Raw genomic sequence first — 18,169 nt, forward strand, 5'->3', positions numbered from 1 at the left:
TGTGAAATATTTTTTGTCAGTACATGCAGGCTGTTTATGCCACAAATTAAGTCCACTTAAAAACATCGACTTGACTAACCTTCAAACTAAAATAATATAAACCATCCCAATCCATAATTTAATTTTATAGTTTCTTCAATTCTTAGTTTAAATTACAGTTAAAGGTTTCTTGCCTAACCTGCTGGTGCTGAAATGGAAGGACATTTGTCCAAACTAGGACCTTATTTGCCAACTTGTCAAGCAGAGATGACTTGTGCCATTCAAGACTGACTATGAAATGAAAACAAATCCAGCTGAAAAGACAGGATTCCCCCCTTGATTTCCAAGTAATTTTATTCCAAATACCTTCGTCTGACCTCCATAAAATGCACGTAAGATTACAGCTTAACTGAAAACACCAAAAACATTAACCAAAATATGGAACTGGGAACAGCATATGGCAAGATCTTGGGGCAGAGTGCATTGAAACACACATTTAGAAATGCTTCTCTGTTCAGAATTAGAGTCTATATTCAATATTCTTCTGTAAATTCTTGTGCGTCAAACTGCAGTCACATATGCTCATTTTAAAGAATAAGAATTGCACAAATCATGTGTGAAATGCAGAAGCTCAACATTTTAAGGGATGACCGTTTTTATTTTAATCAAATTACAACACTTTTTTAAAATTGCTGTCAGTATTCAAAACTTACAAGTCCAATTTTGTTTAAGGGGAATTGTTTGGGAATATTAATTTTTCCCCTCCTTCCAACAGCTTAAACAATTCTATATTATTATTCCAAACTCGAAATAAAAGTACTTCATTCCAACAAATAGTAAGAATACATGAAGTTACAGCCAGCCAGACAGTTGACAGTCATGGAGTCTTCAACAGTTTATTAGAAATAATGTAGACATTAAAAAATCCCCACTGCTTTGAACACAAATTGAGGTTTTCAGGCTTATAAGCTGGTCAAAAAAACAAAAGATCCAATAGTGTATTAACATTTTGTCACTCGCTTTCATACCAACAGTGCAAATACAATTTGGTCTAAATGTACAGATTGATAAGCAACAATGTACAGGCTCCCACCTCCATCGCAAGAGATTCATGAGCTCTGAGTATCAAACAACCAAGTGTACACGCTTCACCCATTTTAAGTTTTAAAGGGGTTGCTAGTTTTAGCTAGGATATCTTGAACACTAACTAGTGATTAAATACAACAAAGTGAAAAGCATTAAACATTAGTGGAACATACCCTGAAGACACCCCTGGAGGTACAGCATTTTACCAACTTAAATTTCAAAAGCCAATTAGAACATTGCTTCAGCCAATTTTGTTCCAGCTACAAAATCGGAAACTTGAGTTGTCTGCAGTCCACAATGTAAGAGGGAAAAATATACATTTACCACTTCATGTAAATTGAGTTTACCCATTGTAACATCTTACGATGAGGCAAAGAGGCATTATACACCCTTTTATTGCAACGGATTTGACTGCCTATACCTCAGATATTTGTGTGATTGGGTTTTTGTTGTTCCTTTTTTGGAAGTCTGGAAACCTTTCATGCTAACATTATTGCCTCATGTAACTTAAGACTGCCCTGAACAATGGTATGCACCAATCAATGAAGCTGCTTAGAACGGGTTGAAGATGAATTAAAGGATGCATTTTCTGTCTTTAGAGCTATCAACTCAGGAATTCTTATCTCAATTATGAAATGTTGTGATGAAGTCTTTCCCCAAACCCCAACATTTTGTCAGTTTCTTTTATTCCAGGTCTGGCATTTCTAAAGGGAAAAAAGAGAGAAAAAGATATGGGTTGTGGCTTATAGCAATAGCCTAATTACTGTCAAGAAAAACTTTCAACCTCCAAAAATATGACAATATACCATTTCATAGTTAAGCTAGAGCACACAAGGGTTGATAGCTTTCACAGATATCTGGATTACTACTCTTTATGAGAATATGTCCTGTTGCATACAGGTAATTCTCAACTGGTGCCTGGTCACTTAGCAACTGTTTGAAGTTTTGATGGACCCCGAAAAAGGGATTTATGAGCCAGAATCAACATTTCAATGTCCATCCCATCACATGACTGCATTATGGACGCTCAGCCCACTTTTGCAGCCATTTACTTCATTTTCCAGGAAAAACCACCCTACAGTGAAGAATGAGTTAATGTAACTGTGGCATTTGCTTAACAACTGTTGCATCCTCTTAATGACTGCTGCAAAAAAATGTTGTAAAATCAGCCAGTCACATGACCCACTTTATGACTGTCACAATTTCTGATTGAAATTGTGGATTCAATTATAGTCATAAGTCAATGACTAACCATACATTCTTTCCCAAATGTGCTAAGGTCTGGATATATAATGGCAATTTCCCACTATCTTTTACATTTTCCAATCACAATCCAAGACACACTAATCCTTTCCTATTCCTCCAGAATTCTTATTCCACAGGACTGGGGGCCAGGGAAGAATAGATTGGTATGCAAATACAAGAGAGGCTACCTAAACACCAAAGGCAGTCTTTATAGGCCCTTGTAGATTTTACATGGGCAATATATTTATAATTCCAACAAACTCAAAAGGTTTATTACACTAATAGTTTATGATATCACCTCTAATTTTACAAGAAGTAGAATACAGTAAATGAATGTCCTAAAGCAATCAACTTACTTTCATCATCGCTATCTGGTGAATCCTGTAACAAAAAGAGACAAAGTTAACAAGTAAATTCAATGTACTGCTTTAAAAAGCCATATAGCAGTGGATATAAAAAATTATTCTGTGGCCTCTGTAAAAAGGCATTTTTAACATCAAATTTAATATTCTAAAATGTGCAAATATCACTTGTGTTCCAAATTAAGGTCATGTACACATTTCCAAAAGAAGTTTCTAGTATGTTGTCCACAGAAATTCCTATACATGTTTACATGATGTTTTCAACATTCATGGTTAATACTTCAGGTGAAATATGCCTTATAGAAAGCTACTTACATCATCTGCTCCATCTACTTCTGGCAAATCTACATCTTCATCACCACCCATGTTGTTCATCATCTAATTACAAAAGCAATATAATATTCAGTAAGGTTTCAGGTTGTTATTTTGGAACTGAGCAACCTAAAGCATGGGTGTCAAACCCGCCCCGTCACAATGCTGTCATGTGTTATTTCACAATGTTTCCCCCCTCGCAGAGCTGGGGAAGGTGTGGCCTGCGAGTGACCCATCCAGCCTGCCAGTTTGATACCCCTGATCTAAAGAAAGATTTGCTCCTTTTTATACCAAGAATTAAACTTTACCATCAATAATAATGCTTAGTACCAATTAAGCCATCCTAAAGCATTGAAACCCTTTTCAGTTCCAATCAATATCACAGAATCTCTCATGATCATATACATAAATGACTAAAATCTCTCTTAAATAAAAATGAAATCTTGTGAAACTGACATTCTTATGTGAAATTTCATGAGGTCACTTCAGCCCTTTTTAAAAAAACACACGACATTATTCTGTGTTACAAATATATAAATGTTCTGCAACAGCATTATAATCCAGCACTCATTGGGGCCATGTTGTCAGCATTTTCTTATATAAAATATTCAACTTACTTCAGAAAAGCGATCAAAATTGGACATATCTTCATCAGAATCATCTTCCCAATCTTTCCAGTTGTTAAAATCCACACTAAGCCAATTGAGCTATGGATATAGAAAGTAAACATTTAATTCAGGCTCCTTGTAATCAAGTGAGCATGTTAAATAATGTGAAAAGTTTAGGAACCTTCAAATGGAAAAATGCTTATTTGCTTCTCTTCTACTGATAAGTTTTTCTATCCTTAGGAAAACTAAGAGGAAAAGGAAATAAAATTATCTCCTCTCCACTTTGCTTATTAGAGCAAACCTATATATCACCAATGATATAGAAGTCTTCTCTTCATTAATGCCTTTCCCCATTGTATTGTAATTCCTTAGTATTTATAATTTCAATCTGATTATGAGAAAAGCAGTTTTAATAGGCCTGCCTCAACATTTATACTTACAAATATGTTCAACAAGTAAGGAAAGGAAGAATTACACCAAAGACCACCCAATCTCTTCCTTAGAGAATGAAAATGTTGAACATGCACCATGAAACATGCAAGAAATGAGTTTGCACATGTGACTGCTTATAAGACATGGAATAAACCCATATAGGACAGTTGTAAAGTAACTGATAAATGTTCTAATCTTGAAACAAAGCACAGGTGTTTCATATATTGTGCTGTGGTTTATTTCCCAGGCAGGTAATATTTTATATTGAGACACAAAGACATACACTTTAAGGTTGTGTAAATGCAAAGCTTTGGGCTGGTTGATTTGTTGAGCTTTGCTAATATGCACTTTTTGTACATTCTTTTTTATCTTATTGATGCTGTGCCTCAGGGTGCATTGCTGGTTTAAACGGGTTTCTTCTAGTAGGCGGGTTTTACTCTATGTATATTTCCATGCCCTTTTTGTAATTTCTAAAATGCTTTTAAATATATCCAAGACTGAAGAATATCACTGTGGAATTGTCATTAGGCAAGCTCTCTTTTTAGCCTGCACTGAGCTTATGTAGTTTACTTTCCACTGACTCAGTTCTATATGACTACTTTTTTCAACATGGCTGATTTAGAACTTGGGGCAGGTACTTATTTATTATTGCATTGTACAATATAGGTAATCCTCAATGTATGACCACAACTGAGCCCAAAATTTCTGTTGCTAAATGAGACATTTGTTAAGTGAGTTTGTCCCATTTTAGGATTTTTCTTGCCACAGTTGTTAAGCGTATCAATGTAGTTGTGAAGATTCATACAGTTAAGTGAATCTGACTTCCCCATTGATTTTGCTAGTCAGAAGGTGGCAAAAGATGATCACATGAACCTGGGACACTGCAAACATCATAAATATGAGTCAGTGGCCAAGCTCTGAATTTTGATCACCTGACCATGGGGATGCTGTAGTGGTCATAAGTCACCTTTTCCAGTGTTGTAACTTTGAACAATCACTAAATGAACTGTTATAAGTTGAGGAATACCTGTATATTAATGGAATATATAGAGGATTTCAATCAGCACAGCTGCACTGTAAACTAAAATTAATTATTTTTAAAACAATAAAAAGTCATAACAAAGGCTATCATTTTATTAGCTGGGTGGTTTCTTTAGTTTTTCCTTCCTGGGGCAATGGAGATATATTCTACATTATTTGAACTAAGTGCTAAATGAAATAATGCTGAGATTAGTTCTCTTTGTCCTATGTTAATGCATTTGCCAAGAGTCTAGGTATTTAGTTTAAGGAAGAAACTGGTGAAAACGGGATTAGGTTTTTAAAAATAATAAATTCAACTGTTGAAGGATTTTAAATTTTGAAGCTTAGCTATTCTGTTCAAGCTCAATTAAAATATATTTCTATTTTATACAAACCCCAACATATTGTGTAGGGCTGAGTATTCAAAAAATGCAAAGTGTGTTTAGAAGGAGGGCTTGTTTTAATAGTTTAATAGTGGTACAAAATGGTACAGTGAAACAGGTTTTACCTTAGCTTTCTCTTTTGTTAATCGTGGCCATGACTGGCCGGATTCTCCTTTTCGTAAACAACATAAAACAGATCTGTCTGTTCTTTTATGCTTGGATTCCTAAAAAAATTTAAAAAGTTCCTTTATAATCAGTATATGTCTAGTTTTATAACATGAGACAGAATAAAACTACTCCTAGGTTATACTATAAAAAAAAATCAGATTTACCCAATTAAATGCCCTCCCACCACATATTTTTTTATATAATTTGCCATTACATGGTTTTTCTGAATGTAAAAAATACCATTTTAACATGAAAGTATATTCAATCACATGGCTCCCAGCCCATAGTATGATACAATAAAAATGATGCAAATGCATAAACGTAAGACTATACCATTGGAAATACATAAGACTAAACTCATTTCCAGTTGTATAGAAGAGCCTGCTCTTTAAATCCAATCTAATGAACTCCCGAACAGCATAAACTCTTCAATGTATATTACTCGGTGTTAACAGAGACAGCCACTAATAATTATTTCCCAATAAAATAACCATGCAAGCTGTAATTAGTCACCCTCTCTCTAAGAGGAATGGCAGTAGTTGAGGTGAAGAAGAAATACTAAATCAAGTGCATCAGTGAAGGGATTTCAAACTAAAGTGCCCTGAAAATTAATAGTAGTAAAAAAAAACACCAAATATGTATGCAGAATTTCTTATGGTAACACATTTCTAGAAATTTTACAAACAAGCAGATATGTATAATGAGCTTTGTTAAAAAATTGGCATTATACAAATAAATGAGAATAAACAATAAGGATGAGAATTTGGCAGGTTAACTTTTCTACATAATCATAGCCTTGGCTGTCAAAAGTGTTAAAGCAGTGTTTCTGTTAAAACTAAGTGTATGATTAAGAAAGGAACTTACGTTTGGATCAATGGAATTATAAAGATCAATTTCATTTAAATGTTTGTAATTATCATTTCCTCCAAGACAACTGCAAGAAAATAAAAATGAAGTACTCTCAATATCAACAAAAGAGCCAATTTATTCGTATCAATGCAGTTCATGCTCAGCTTTCAGTCTGTTAGAGTGGGCAGCTATAATAAATTTAATGAAATAAAATGATTTACTTACGTGAATGTAAGTTTGACTTTGTCAAATTTTACATTAACATCTTTACTGTCTTCAACACAAAATTCAATAAAGACATAATCCCTTCGGTCATACCACTTTGCTGAAGCAGGCTGCCTAAAAATAATTTGAGAATTAGATTAATACTATTATCCAACAACCATCTGACATATAAATAATACAATACAATATTGGTTGCTAATATAACTACTAATTTTTCATTTTCCCGATTAGTTTTTTAAATAAAGCCCTATTGTTAGTTGTTGTTGCCCTCCTATTTTTTACATGAAATTAAGACTGCTTAGAAATTCTGTTTTAGTTTTCTAGAGTATACAATTATGGAAACTTGCAGTTTGGGGCTGGACTAAATTGACTGCCAGGCCACCCCTGCAGCTTTGGCCAAATGCAATAAGAGCAATAAAGGGAAGTGTTTTTGTTTTTTAATAATTGCTTTAAGGTCAAGTGTAAAGGTAGGCCAAAATCTATGGATGTATTTGAACAATTTGCAGTTGTTCCCTCTAAGTCAAACTATTAAAATATAGAAACTGAAATTCTGTAGATGAGAATATTAATACTAAACCCAGAAAAAAGACAGTTTGTTCATTAATCACAAGCTTATCTACTGCATCCTCTTCTTTTGTCTCTAGACTGTTGAATATTGGGACTTGCATTAAAACAGCAACCCCCTCCCAATCTTTTTGGTGTCAAGGAATGGTTCTGTGGAGGGCATTTTTTTCTGTAGACAGGGGGAGCATGGTTTCACACATTGCCTAGATCCTGAGAGTACACGGATGAGGCTTTACTCATTTGCACGACCCAGTTTCTGGAGGGCTGAGGACTACTGCATTAAAAAATGGAAATGGAAATGGACTCCAAGTTATCCTTAATTTATAACCATCTTCTTTTGCCATATTTATTATAGGTAAAATTTAATTTCCAAAGTTTGGTAGTTCAATAATTACCAGGTAGACTTTTTTTTGGAGTGGGTGGGGAAGCACCATAATTTTTTATCTAGTACTGAAGTTACCAGCATATGTTAGGAATCCTAACATTTTTATAGCTAAGTATAGTAGAAGTTAATGATTTCTCAAGTATAAGAAACTTGCAACTTTTCTAAATAGAAGAGGAATGAAATTAAGAGAGAGATAGATGATAAACCCAAAACTTCTCTCTACCAGTTCTAAAACTTTCATCCTGGTTTGCTACAGGTATTCTTATAAAGCTAGGAATGAATCTCTCTCTCTCTCCTAAATCCTGACAAATTGAAAGTCATTTAGAAGATACAAGAATCTATAGCCAATTTATAATAAGTGGCACACAGCAAACGCTAACTTCTAAACTATAAACTTCTAAACTATACAGTAGAATTTTTTCTTATTATAAGCATCATATCCAATAAAAGAGTACATGTAGTTCAGGATTGAATTGTAGAGTCACTTGTGCTCTTGGCACTTGGTTGTTTCCTTGCAGATGTTTCATTACCCAACTAATTAATCATTGTTAGCTTTTTTTGTTGCCTGTTTTAGAGTGTGTGGATGTGATTTATTCTTATGTGTCTACTGAAAGCTGAACATACCTCAATGGCTTCTGTTCAAAAGCTAATATTCAAAAAGCTAAGGCGAAATCAAAAAGAGCAGAACACAGTATTTACAGCAGCCAACACCAGACAATCAAGCAGATATAGAGTATTCTACCACAGAGAAAACCACACTCTTAGCAACTGGGCAAGCAACTTTATATAAGCAAGGAGCAAACCCCACACTCACCAGCACTGATGATGTTACCTAGTGTGCTAATGAAATACAAGAAAACAGCCAAGATCAAAGAGCACCAAAAACTCCACATATCTTCAGATTCTTGATTCAGGGAAACTCCAAATGAGAGTGCTATAGAACTACAGCACAATCCTTACTGAGTTAATTACTGCTAGTGAGAGATGAAGCATTCCTTCACATTTATGCTATTGTGATTCACATTAAGGTAATAAAACCTCTTGGTTCCACAATAAAGTAAATAAGATGGCAATGATTTGGACAATCCTTGCATTAACATACTAGCTCTAAGAACACCTATTTAAATACTTTTAGGACTGGATTACTGCTATGTTCATAAAGGACTCACAATGGGATCCTAAGTTTTACCCAGGAATCCAATTATACCATCACATACCGTATTTTTCGGAGTCTAAGACACACTTTTTCCCCCCATAAAAAAGGGTGAAAATTTGGGTGCATCTTATACACCGAACATAGCCCCGCCCACCCCACTCCCCAGAAAATGGGGGCACGGAGGTGCAATAGGCTATGGCAATCCCTGCAGCCTGAAACAGCTGATCTTCGGGAGGCTGATCCAATCAGCTGCTTGTGCTAATCAGGCTGTGCTGAAGCTGAAATTGCTACAAGGGCTGTTTGCTACAAGGAGGCAAAGGCAGATTCCCCCCCCTCCGTTTTCCTTTCCAAAAAAGGTAGGCGCATCTTATACTCCAAAAAATATGGTACTGAATATTGTGAATAAGAGGCAAAACTATAAAACCATGATGGCGAACCTATCTCTGCTGGCACGTACACTATCGCCCCAAGTCATATCTCTGTGGCATTTCTTTCGTGAGCTTCTGTTTCCTTGCAAACAACGAAACAGAACCTAACGAAAGAAAAACATCTTACCTCTTGCCACATTGCCGGTGTTGGGATGCCCCGCCTCCTGCTGGCCAGCTGGTCTTCAGGTCCCTGCTGGGCATTTGCGCATGTCAGCATATGCATGTATGCTGTCCACGCACATGTCTACACATGCATGCGAGCACGTGCACCTTTCAGTTTGGGCATGAGCATGCGGTTTGGGCACTTGGTATCTAAAAGGTTCGCCATCACTGCTATAGAATATCACAAATTCGTAGCATACAAGTTCTATTAAGCAGTTGCTCATGTCACAGCCTATAGCCTAGTTTTGTTGCCATGGTCTTGACATAAACAAAGACAAAGCCACCACATCAAGAGAACTGTTGCAATCAAAGCAATAAGCATCAAAAGGAAGCATACAAGCTATGCACCACTGCATCCTCTTTTACTGATTATTTAACACCGAGTTGAATACTTCATATTGACTCTGAGGTGCAATTACTACAAGGACAACCATTACCTTGAGAACAATGGTTCATTTTCTTTTTTTGGAAGGATTCTTGAATCTGGAATTTCCATATTTAAAACAAAATCTGTTCAATTCCAGAATGGTCTTCAGATGGTCTTCAAAAAAATAAGGGATTTTTTTAAAAAGGCTATTTTGATTGTAGGTGTCTCCCCCCCCCCCCAAAATTCTCTGTAATCCACAGAGGTGCAATAATCCAGATCTACTGTAAACTTTTTGCTTTAGTGTTCATAAGAACTATGTTGTTCAGGTTGCCCAGTCACTTATTTCTTCTCAGGAGGAGGCAAAAACTTTCCATTATGCCTGAATTCTTGCAGCTGTTGTACCCTACAAACTAGATTGAAATTATATTTGAATTTGATTTCTAATTCCTGGTTTGGGAAGGGTAAAACTAGTTTGCCTCCTCATTAATTTTTTGTTGGTTTAGCAGAAAGAACCAAGTAGGGAGAATAGGGAATGGTAGAATTTTCAGCAATTGTGGCTTAATATTAAATCCACAGGTTTTTGCTGCTTTTAGGCCTACTCAGTATTGGGGCAAATTTGGAAGAACAATGCTACAGTTTTTCAAATATTTAGTTCTGTAAGAATTTATATTTTACAAAATTCTACAATCTATTTGTCCATTTAAACTTACTGTTCCAGTAAAGCAGTTTTTAAAATGCAACCATAATTCTAAAGTTTTATCAATGATTCTCATTTTAATTAAGACTCAGTTTTGAAAAAAATGACTGTAGAATATATTTAAGCTTTAAGACCACATTAACATAATTATAAATGGGAAAAATAGTTAAGACCTCAAAAAAGAAAAAGAAAAAAAAAAGCGTATTTTATTTTAAATTACTAAGAATTTAAATCAATTCAAATTGGGCTTAAGAGTTTTGGGAGTTTTAATGTTTCAGGTTTTATATAAACCTAATTTTTCAATCAACTGCTACCATCAGAGTTAAGCAATTTACTTCCCTTGATTATCAAGTAAACTTTTATCTTTAAGAAATCCTACTACCTTGTTCATGAATTGTAGTCAACTAGATGGACAATATTATTTCTCTAATACTAAAAGAAGTCAATTCTATCTCAAATGTATTTCAAAAAAGTACTAAAAACATTTGGCATAACATGTAATTTTCAACAGTACAAAGTACTTCTTCATATTTTGACAAAGATTTATACTCTAAAAGCTAGAGCCTTTCAGATCACAAGAGTTATCTTAAATACTGTATGTGATGCTAAAAAGTTAAACAATTTCAGTTTTTTGACATTAGCATCATACAATTATTGTTTAATTTCCTTTACCCCTTTTCTCACCGAAATTATTTGTGCAATGTATTAGTTTCTGAAATCTGCTATGGGGTGAGCAGTCAAAGCATATGGATTTTTTTCTGAGTTGTTAGGACCTGTTGCCATTGTATAGGACCCATATAGCACCCATATTTTCTTATAGATGTATACATGTAGTCCTTGACACGATCATAATTGAGCCCAAAATTTATGTTGCCAAGTGAGACATTTGTGAAGAGAATCACTGCAGTTGTCAAGTTAGTAACACAGTTGTAAAATGAATCTGGCTTCCCCATTGACTTTGCTTGGCAGGTTGCAAAAGGTGATCACATGACGCATTGTAGTCATCATAAATGAGTCAGTTGCCAAGCGGCTGAATTCTGATCACATGACCATGGGGATGCTGCAATGTTTGTAAGTGTGAAAAATGGTCATAAATCACTTTTTGTGTCATCATAACTGATTACTCACTAAACAAACTGTTGTTAAATCAAGGACTAACCGTACTGCAAGGAAGATCATTAATAGCATGGGTTTTTTCCCCCTAAAAGCTTATCTAACATTATTGATATTCTTCAATGAAGGGACTTTCCAAAATGGTTCAAAATAACTTTCTTATATGAAGTATTTTTAAGCACTCAAATGAGATTTAAAAATACAAAACAATCAAACCCACTGTAGATATTGATGTACATGGCAAAAATAGAATTTGATATTTTAACCACGTTCCAGAAATGTATGTGCTGCCATTCAATTCAAATTCAACATTGTGCCAGAAAGGAATTATTTTGGTTTATGTTTTACATAGTTTAGGAAATAGTTTACCTATTGTCTCCTCAAATGATTCAATTTAACAAATCTAACCACAAAATAACCAAAAAAAAAAGAATATACTGAGCTCATTTCCTGGACTTTAAAGCACCAGACTGTATACAGCTAAGAAACGAATTTTAAACGCTTGGACTTGCATTCAGTAGGGTTAAGAATACTAGGTGATCATTACAAGTATCCTTACAAGGTCACAAATTTTGCTTGGAACGATACAGAAAATTAAATTTGGTCAGTAGAAATTTATTTACAGGAAGATTTCAACAAACTACCAAGCAACAATCTTATATAAAAACAAATGGCAAGAAATAGGTGTCATCCACAGTTAAACCTCAAAGAAGTGAATAGTTACTTTTCACTTTATGTTTTAAGAACAATACTTTAAGAACTGTTAAAGATTACTGAAATTATACTAATTTCCTCCTAATGCCATTCTTCCAACTTCTTATATAATGACAAAACTATCCTTTAAAAGGTACTAAGAAGTTCTCAACATCTTAAATTATCATTTGAATTGCTATATACAGGGTTACTATTTCATTCTGGAATACCTAGCAGCAAATACTGTTAGCTGTAATTCAATAGAACAGTAAATCTTAAAGTTGTGATGCATGTGAATTAGGAAAGGGAATATGGGAATCACAGCATGTTCCATTTTCCTTACTACCTATACATTCCTAACTTCTGACACATTTAACATTGGGATGTTATTTTGTCACAGAAGCTCCATGTTCTTAAAGTCACAAGTATGTACAATCCTGTAGGAGCATCCTATTTCTAAATTATGTTCCTAACAGCATTATATGACAGCAGCTAATGATTTAATATGTTTTCCATTAAAGACTCCAGATCCCTATAAAAAGTCCTACATAGGACTTAGTTGTTGGTAATTTCAATTATCAATTATGGCAGTAGTTTATCTTTAAGAGAGCTTTTAAGTGTGTAAGCATAACTAATATAAAACTTATGTATGGGCTGCAGAGTTAGCCCCAAATGAATAGTTCATTCTCTTGATATGGTGAATATCACACAAGCCATAGTTTACGTAAATCTTACCCATAAAACATGAAGACCACAATTTGAAATTGGCTTTCAGTTCTATTTGACGACAAAGGCTTATACAACTTATACAGAAGGACTCAAATATATCAAGTATTAGTAGTTTATCAAACCAGAAAGTGAACAATGCAGAGCCTTTTTCAACTTGGTCTCCCTTGAACTTCGATTTCCAGAAGTCCTACTTCAGCATGGCTATTACTAAGAATTCTGAGAGCTGAATTTCATACTTAAGAGGATAACTGAATCAAAACATTTTCAGGGAGGAGATAGTAGGAGTATGAGCTTGCAGACTCAGATGTTTAAGCAATAAAAGTAATCCTTGATTTACGACCACAACTGATCTCAAACTTTGTTACTAAGTGAAATATTAGTTAAGTAAGGTGTGCCCCATTTTACCACATTTCTTGCCACAGTTGTTAAATGAATCACTGCAGTTGTTCAGATAGTAACATGATTGTTAAGAGAATTTGGCTTCCCAATTGACTTTATCAGAAGATCACAAAAGATCACATGACACCAGGACATTGCAAGTATCATAAATATGAGTCTGTTGCCAATGGTCATAAGTAACTTTTTTCAGAGCAGTTGTAACTTCAAATGGTCACTAAATGAACTGTTGTAAGTCAAGGACTAACTGTAGTGAGTACCATATGGCTGTAGATCCTGCTTTCATCAGAGATCAATAAAATTTCTTATATTAATCTTATTTGAGAGTGATGGTCTCTCAAATGGTCAAGACCACTACCAATTGTACTAAGCCAAAATGCTTCAATCTTTTAGATCTTCCAGGTACAATTTCAGAACCATCTTTAAAATAGTATGTTTAACTGCATATTACACCTGCACAGCAAACAGCATTTTGCATTCCTGTCAATGTAAATTTATTTTGTCATTCTCAAAAAACTTTCTGGCTTGATTGAGCTGAACTTCCTTCCCCAATCAAGCAACAGCAATATATTCTAAATACAAAAATCTTCACTCCCCCCTCAAAAAAGTATTCAGCCCCAAAACATGTGCCAATACTGATATTTAAAGAGAACATTTATTTCTAAGTGTTCTTAAACCATTAAAGCAGAGCAACTGCTCTTTCCACACTAGTTTGGGTGGAAACAAGGGAGCAGTCTAATGTGGAGTTTTAATCTGGAATCTAGCATAATTGTTTCTGTTTTTGGTAGAAGTTTTCATCTCCACCACACATTCTCTCCTAAAATTTTGCTTCCCTCAACTGTTTTATGCTAAACTGAAATCCACTTTCAGCTTGGATTAAAGCTGCTATTCTATGATTAGAAACTAAACAAATTCTTTGGAGAACATTTGGAAGGTGAGGCCTCCCCTCTTACACCTACAGGAAAAATGAAAATGGTTACGTGCAAATAAGATAGTTATAGCAAACCCTTAGGCAAAATCAAAACTGTAATGCAACTTCAAGATATTAAGATTAAATCTTCAGTTATAGCATAATTCTTGCTGACTCCATGAACATATCTATGTAATTTTCCTGGGAGTATGATACAAATTGTATTTTTCCAGGATTTCTGATTTTCCCACCTAGCATACAACTATGGTACATCTTAATGGTCCAGGCAGTCACCTGGAATCAACAGACACACACATATTTAGTACTAACTAGGTTTCTGTTTAACTTTAAACTAAAGGTTAATTAGATACCACCAGTAATCTGACTGTAACTTTGTTGCTGGCAATCCTTATGATTTATATTGATATATTGACCATCAATTGTGTTGTAAATGTTGTACCTTGATGAACGTATCTTTTCTTTTATGTACACTGAGAGCATATGCACCAAGACCAATTCCTTGTGTGTCCAATCACACTTGGCCAATAAAAATTCTATTCTATTCTATTCTATTCTATTCTATTCTATTCTATTCTAATCTAAGCAAAACATACATTCTTATATTGGCAAGTCCTCTCAACCTAAAGAATCTTTAAAAGGCTAGGTAAATTTCCATCATCTTATATCAGAACAAACTGTTTCCAGAGCAAGAAAACTTATTCAAAAACGGATTCGCAATTTACTTCAAGATTGTTACCAGCACTGCAACTCATTCCCAAGTATTCTCATTTCTTATAAATCTACCCATTATCACTCCAGGCAACACTAAGTAGGATTTGCCTTTCGTTTTTCTCTCTTTCACTATTGCTCATGGGAGTTCCCCCCCACCACTCCCCATTAGTACAGTATGTACAAGCACATTCTTCAGCCTGATCTCCATTATTGTTCCTTTTACAAGCCCACAATTCTTATTCCCATTTTTAAACATACTTCAGTACAATAAGGAATACTGTGGGGGGAAAAAAACACCCAGTTATGTTCTAACCCATCCCAGTAAACCTCAAGAAGTCCACGCTGTTTCATTCACATTTTGATCTCCTCAGCTGCATTATTCCCTCCCCTCACAGAAACCTTGTCTCCTATATGACCTTGCTTCTCTTAGCTTCTAAAATAAAAGCTGCTTTAAAGCTCTCTTCCCTACGAGTAACTCCCCCTCACCCACCTACCCCGTTTAGACAAGTAACCATTTCCCTCACAATTTCGCCTGCTTAGTTCTCTATAACAGATATTACATAACACAACCAGGTTTTTAGTTCGCCACCTTCCCAAGGATTTTGACCGCTCCAAGCAAGAACCACCTTGGTCGGGAATTTCGATACCGATGAAAGGAAAGGGAAAAGAGAAGATCGGTTTAAGTTGGAGCCTATGACGGTGGCGAGGTCTTCCGAGGCAGTGGCGAAGAAAGTGAGCTCCGCACGTGCACAGAGGCACTCTTCTCCTATAGATTTAAAGAAGCAACGCCCGGGTAACAGAAGGAAGAAGGGGTAAAAAAAAAAAACCGCCCCACACGCCAGAGCAAACTCCGCGTTAGGCCGCCTTTCTCTCACCGCTCCATCATTAAATACTACCGTCCACACACCCGCTCCTCTACCAGATCTAGGCTCAATAAAAAGCACGGGTGGGTCTCTGAGGGAAAGATTTTCGCCATTTCCACATAATACACATTCATCCATCCGGCTGCCACACGCCAGAGACCATCCGAAGCCACTTCGACCGTTCCCGGCCCGCCTCACTCACTCACATGGCGAGCGATGTTAGCAGCGACGGCGGCTCCTACTCGTGCTCCTTCCTTTTTCTCCGTCTCTCCAAAGGTCTCGAACCGGAAAAAACGAAGGCGGGACTGGAGGTCTCCCGGCTAGGACGAGGTGGTGGCAGGGTGGCGATGGGAGCGGCGGCGACGGTAGGAGCGGCGGCGTCTCGTCCTCGGGGCTGAAAGGCCTGTTACCCACAATGCCCCGCGCGCGCGCGCTCTCGCTCTCTCTCTAGCTCGCTTGCTTCTCCAGCAACGGCGGCTCCCAGGCAGCTGGTGACGCAGCAAAATGCTCACCCCCCCCGCCCCACAGCCACCAACCCTTTCAGTCGTGTTAATGTACGCATGCGCACTACTCGCCACCACCTTGCCGCTTCGTCGTCCTCAACGGCGCGCTTACCAAAAGCCGCCGGATGTTTTCTTCCGCGCATGCACGTTCTGCCCCCACCACCACATATACACCTTCCCAGTACGCATGCGCAAAGCTGTCTTTCGCGCACATTCTCTTGCACGGCCCGCCGTCACAATTCAGATAACGACGCATGCGTGTTTTTAACTTTCGCGCAAGTTCTCGTTTTTTCTGAACCTTCTAGGCTACGGGGGGGGGTTGACCCCTATTTTAGCGCATGCGCGGAAGAGAAAGGTTTACAGTTTTAGTTGCCAGGCCACCGCTGGTCGGCTTAGGGTTGGCTGATATACTTGCTTGGTTTGATTTAGGCCACTCTATTATAAAATGGTACGATTTAATTTCAAATTCATTGAGCTGTATGTGAGAAGAACTCTGATTCCCAAAGTACATGATTAAACTTGCACTACTTGAAAAATCCTGAATTCATGATATTGTATAAGTGCACAAAAAAAGAATCATATTGTACATGTCAGAAAGTGGGAATAAAGGTGTGTAGGAATTTAGCACCCACCCCCTCCTAGAAGAATGAAATATTTTAGAAAATATTTAAAAGGCAGAATATATTTCCCTGGATGAGAAATGGAGAAACATGTTTTAAAGAGGAAGCAACTCCCCCCCCCACCTTTGTCAATGGGCCATTAACGCCTGAGCCAGTCCATTGTCTACATGACAAAGATAGAATTAGCCTACCCATCTAGCAACAGAATCTTACCACATGGCAAGGCTCAAGCAAGCTTGAGAGACAACCTACAACATTAGCTAAGACTCCCACCCCCTGGGAGTCTGACAACCAATCAGGATACTCTTCCTGTGCCCCAGAAAGTTCAAAGCTCAGAAAAAGCATAAAACCAGGGAGCACACAGGATCTCACCCCTTTTCTGTTCAGGAACTCAAGCCATGTGATCCTGACCACCATTAAACCATCTTTCCAAGCAGTCTCCATGTTTCCAGTGTCTTTGTCCCCACTTGGAACTGAACCCAGATGGATATTTCTTCCAACAGGTGCTATACCATATTTAAGCTGCAATTTCTAGACAGCACCAAAAGGAAAGAGCAAATTATAGCTGCTGCCACCCTCCGGTTCTGATTTTTGTAGTTGGGATCCGAGCCCTTGCTGTTTTATAAACCTTGCAGCACAATTTAAGACAGGGCCATAGGATGGTTTAGCAGATGAGAAGCCCAAAAGTGCTATAGCTAAAAAACCCTAGAACTAAAACTGCACATAAGCAGATGTATTGTTTCAGTTTTATTAAATAACAATGCAAATTAAGCATACTTCCAAAGCAGTAAGACCAGCTGAATAGAATAGAGTTTAGTTTGGGCCATGAACACAACTGTTGATCAGAAACATCTATACTTTTAATTCCTATGAAAACGTTGGTGATAGTTTCTCGCACACAGCTTCATTTCACCTCATGTTAAACTGCAATTCAGCTTAGCATGAGATGGGGATTTGAGACACTGACTGCAAAACCATTCCTGTGGCAGTTCAGTCACTTTCCCATTCAAGTGAGACTCCTGAGTTTGTGTGATTGTATGGAAAGTTACACAATCAGAAATACTTCTACATGGTATGGCAGACTAACCCAGACTGCAAAAATCCTGATGGCCAGAAGATGGAAACAGTGATGCAGAAAATTGTGGCCTGGTTTTTTTGGATTTTGTAGCTTGTATTTGATAG

At 36.7% G+C, this 18,169-nt stretch overlaps 1 protein-coding gene across 1 annotated transcript; it reads right to left on the reverse strand.

The window, feature by feature from the left end:
• Nucleotides 1–315: 315 nt before the first annotated feature.
• On the reverse strand, nucleotides 316–16,334 carry PTGES3 (prostaglandin E synthase 3). Its single transcript, XM_058170277.1, has 8 exons — nucleotides 16,071–16,334; nucleotides 6,670–6,783; nucleotides 6,460–6,529; nucleotides 5,553–5,651; nucleotides 3,602–3,691; nucleotides 2,988–3,050; nucleotides 2,667–2,691; nucleotides 316–1,769 (listed from the first exon to the last, which is right to left on the reverse strand). Coding segments are annotated over exons 1-8 (483 nt in total). The 5' UTR covers nucleotides 16,073–16,334; the 3' UTR covers nucleotides 316–1,749.
• Nucleotides 16,335–18,169: the final 1,835 nt, after the last annotated feature.

Source organism: Ahaetulla prasina, chromosome 2 (genome assembly GCF_028640845.1).
Source record: "Ahaetulla prasina isolate Xishuangbanna chromosome 2, ASM2864084v1, whole genome shotgun sequence".
Classification (NCBI taxonomy): Eukaryota; Metazoa; Chordata; class Lepidosauria; order Squamata; family Colubridae; genus Ahaetulla; species Ahaetulla prasina.

Excerpts from the sequence above, each read along its gene's own strand:
- PTGES3 (XM_058170277.1), bottom strand. Across the intron at positions 5,652-6,459 it reads ATAATTCCATTGATCCAAAC|GAATCCAAGCATAAAAGAAC; the intron begins GTAAGTTCCTTT and ends AAATTTTTTTAG. Across the intron at positions 3,051-3,601 it reads ATTTTGATCGCTTTTCTGAA|ATGATGAACAACATGGGTGG; the intron begins GTAAGTTGAATA and ends TTTTGTAATTAG.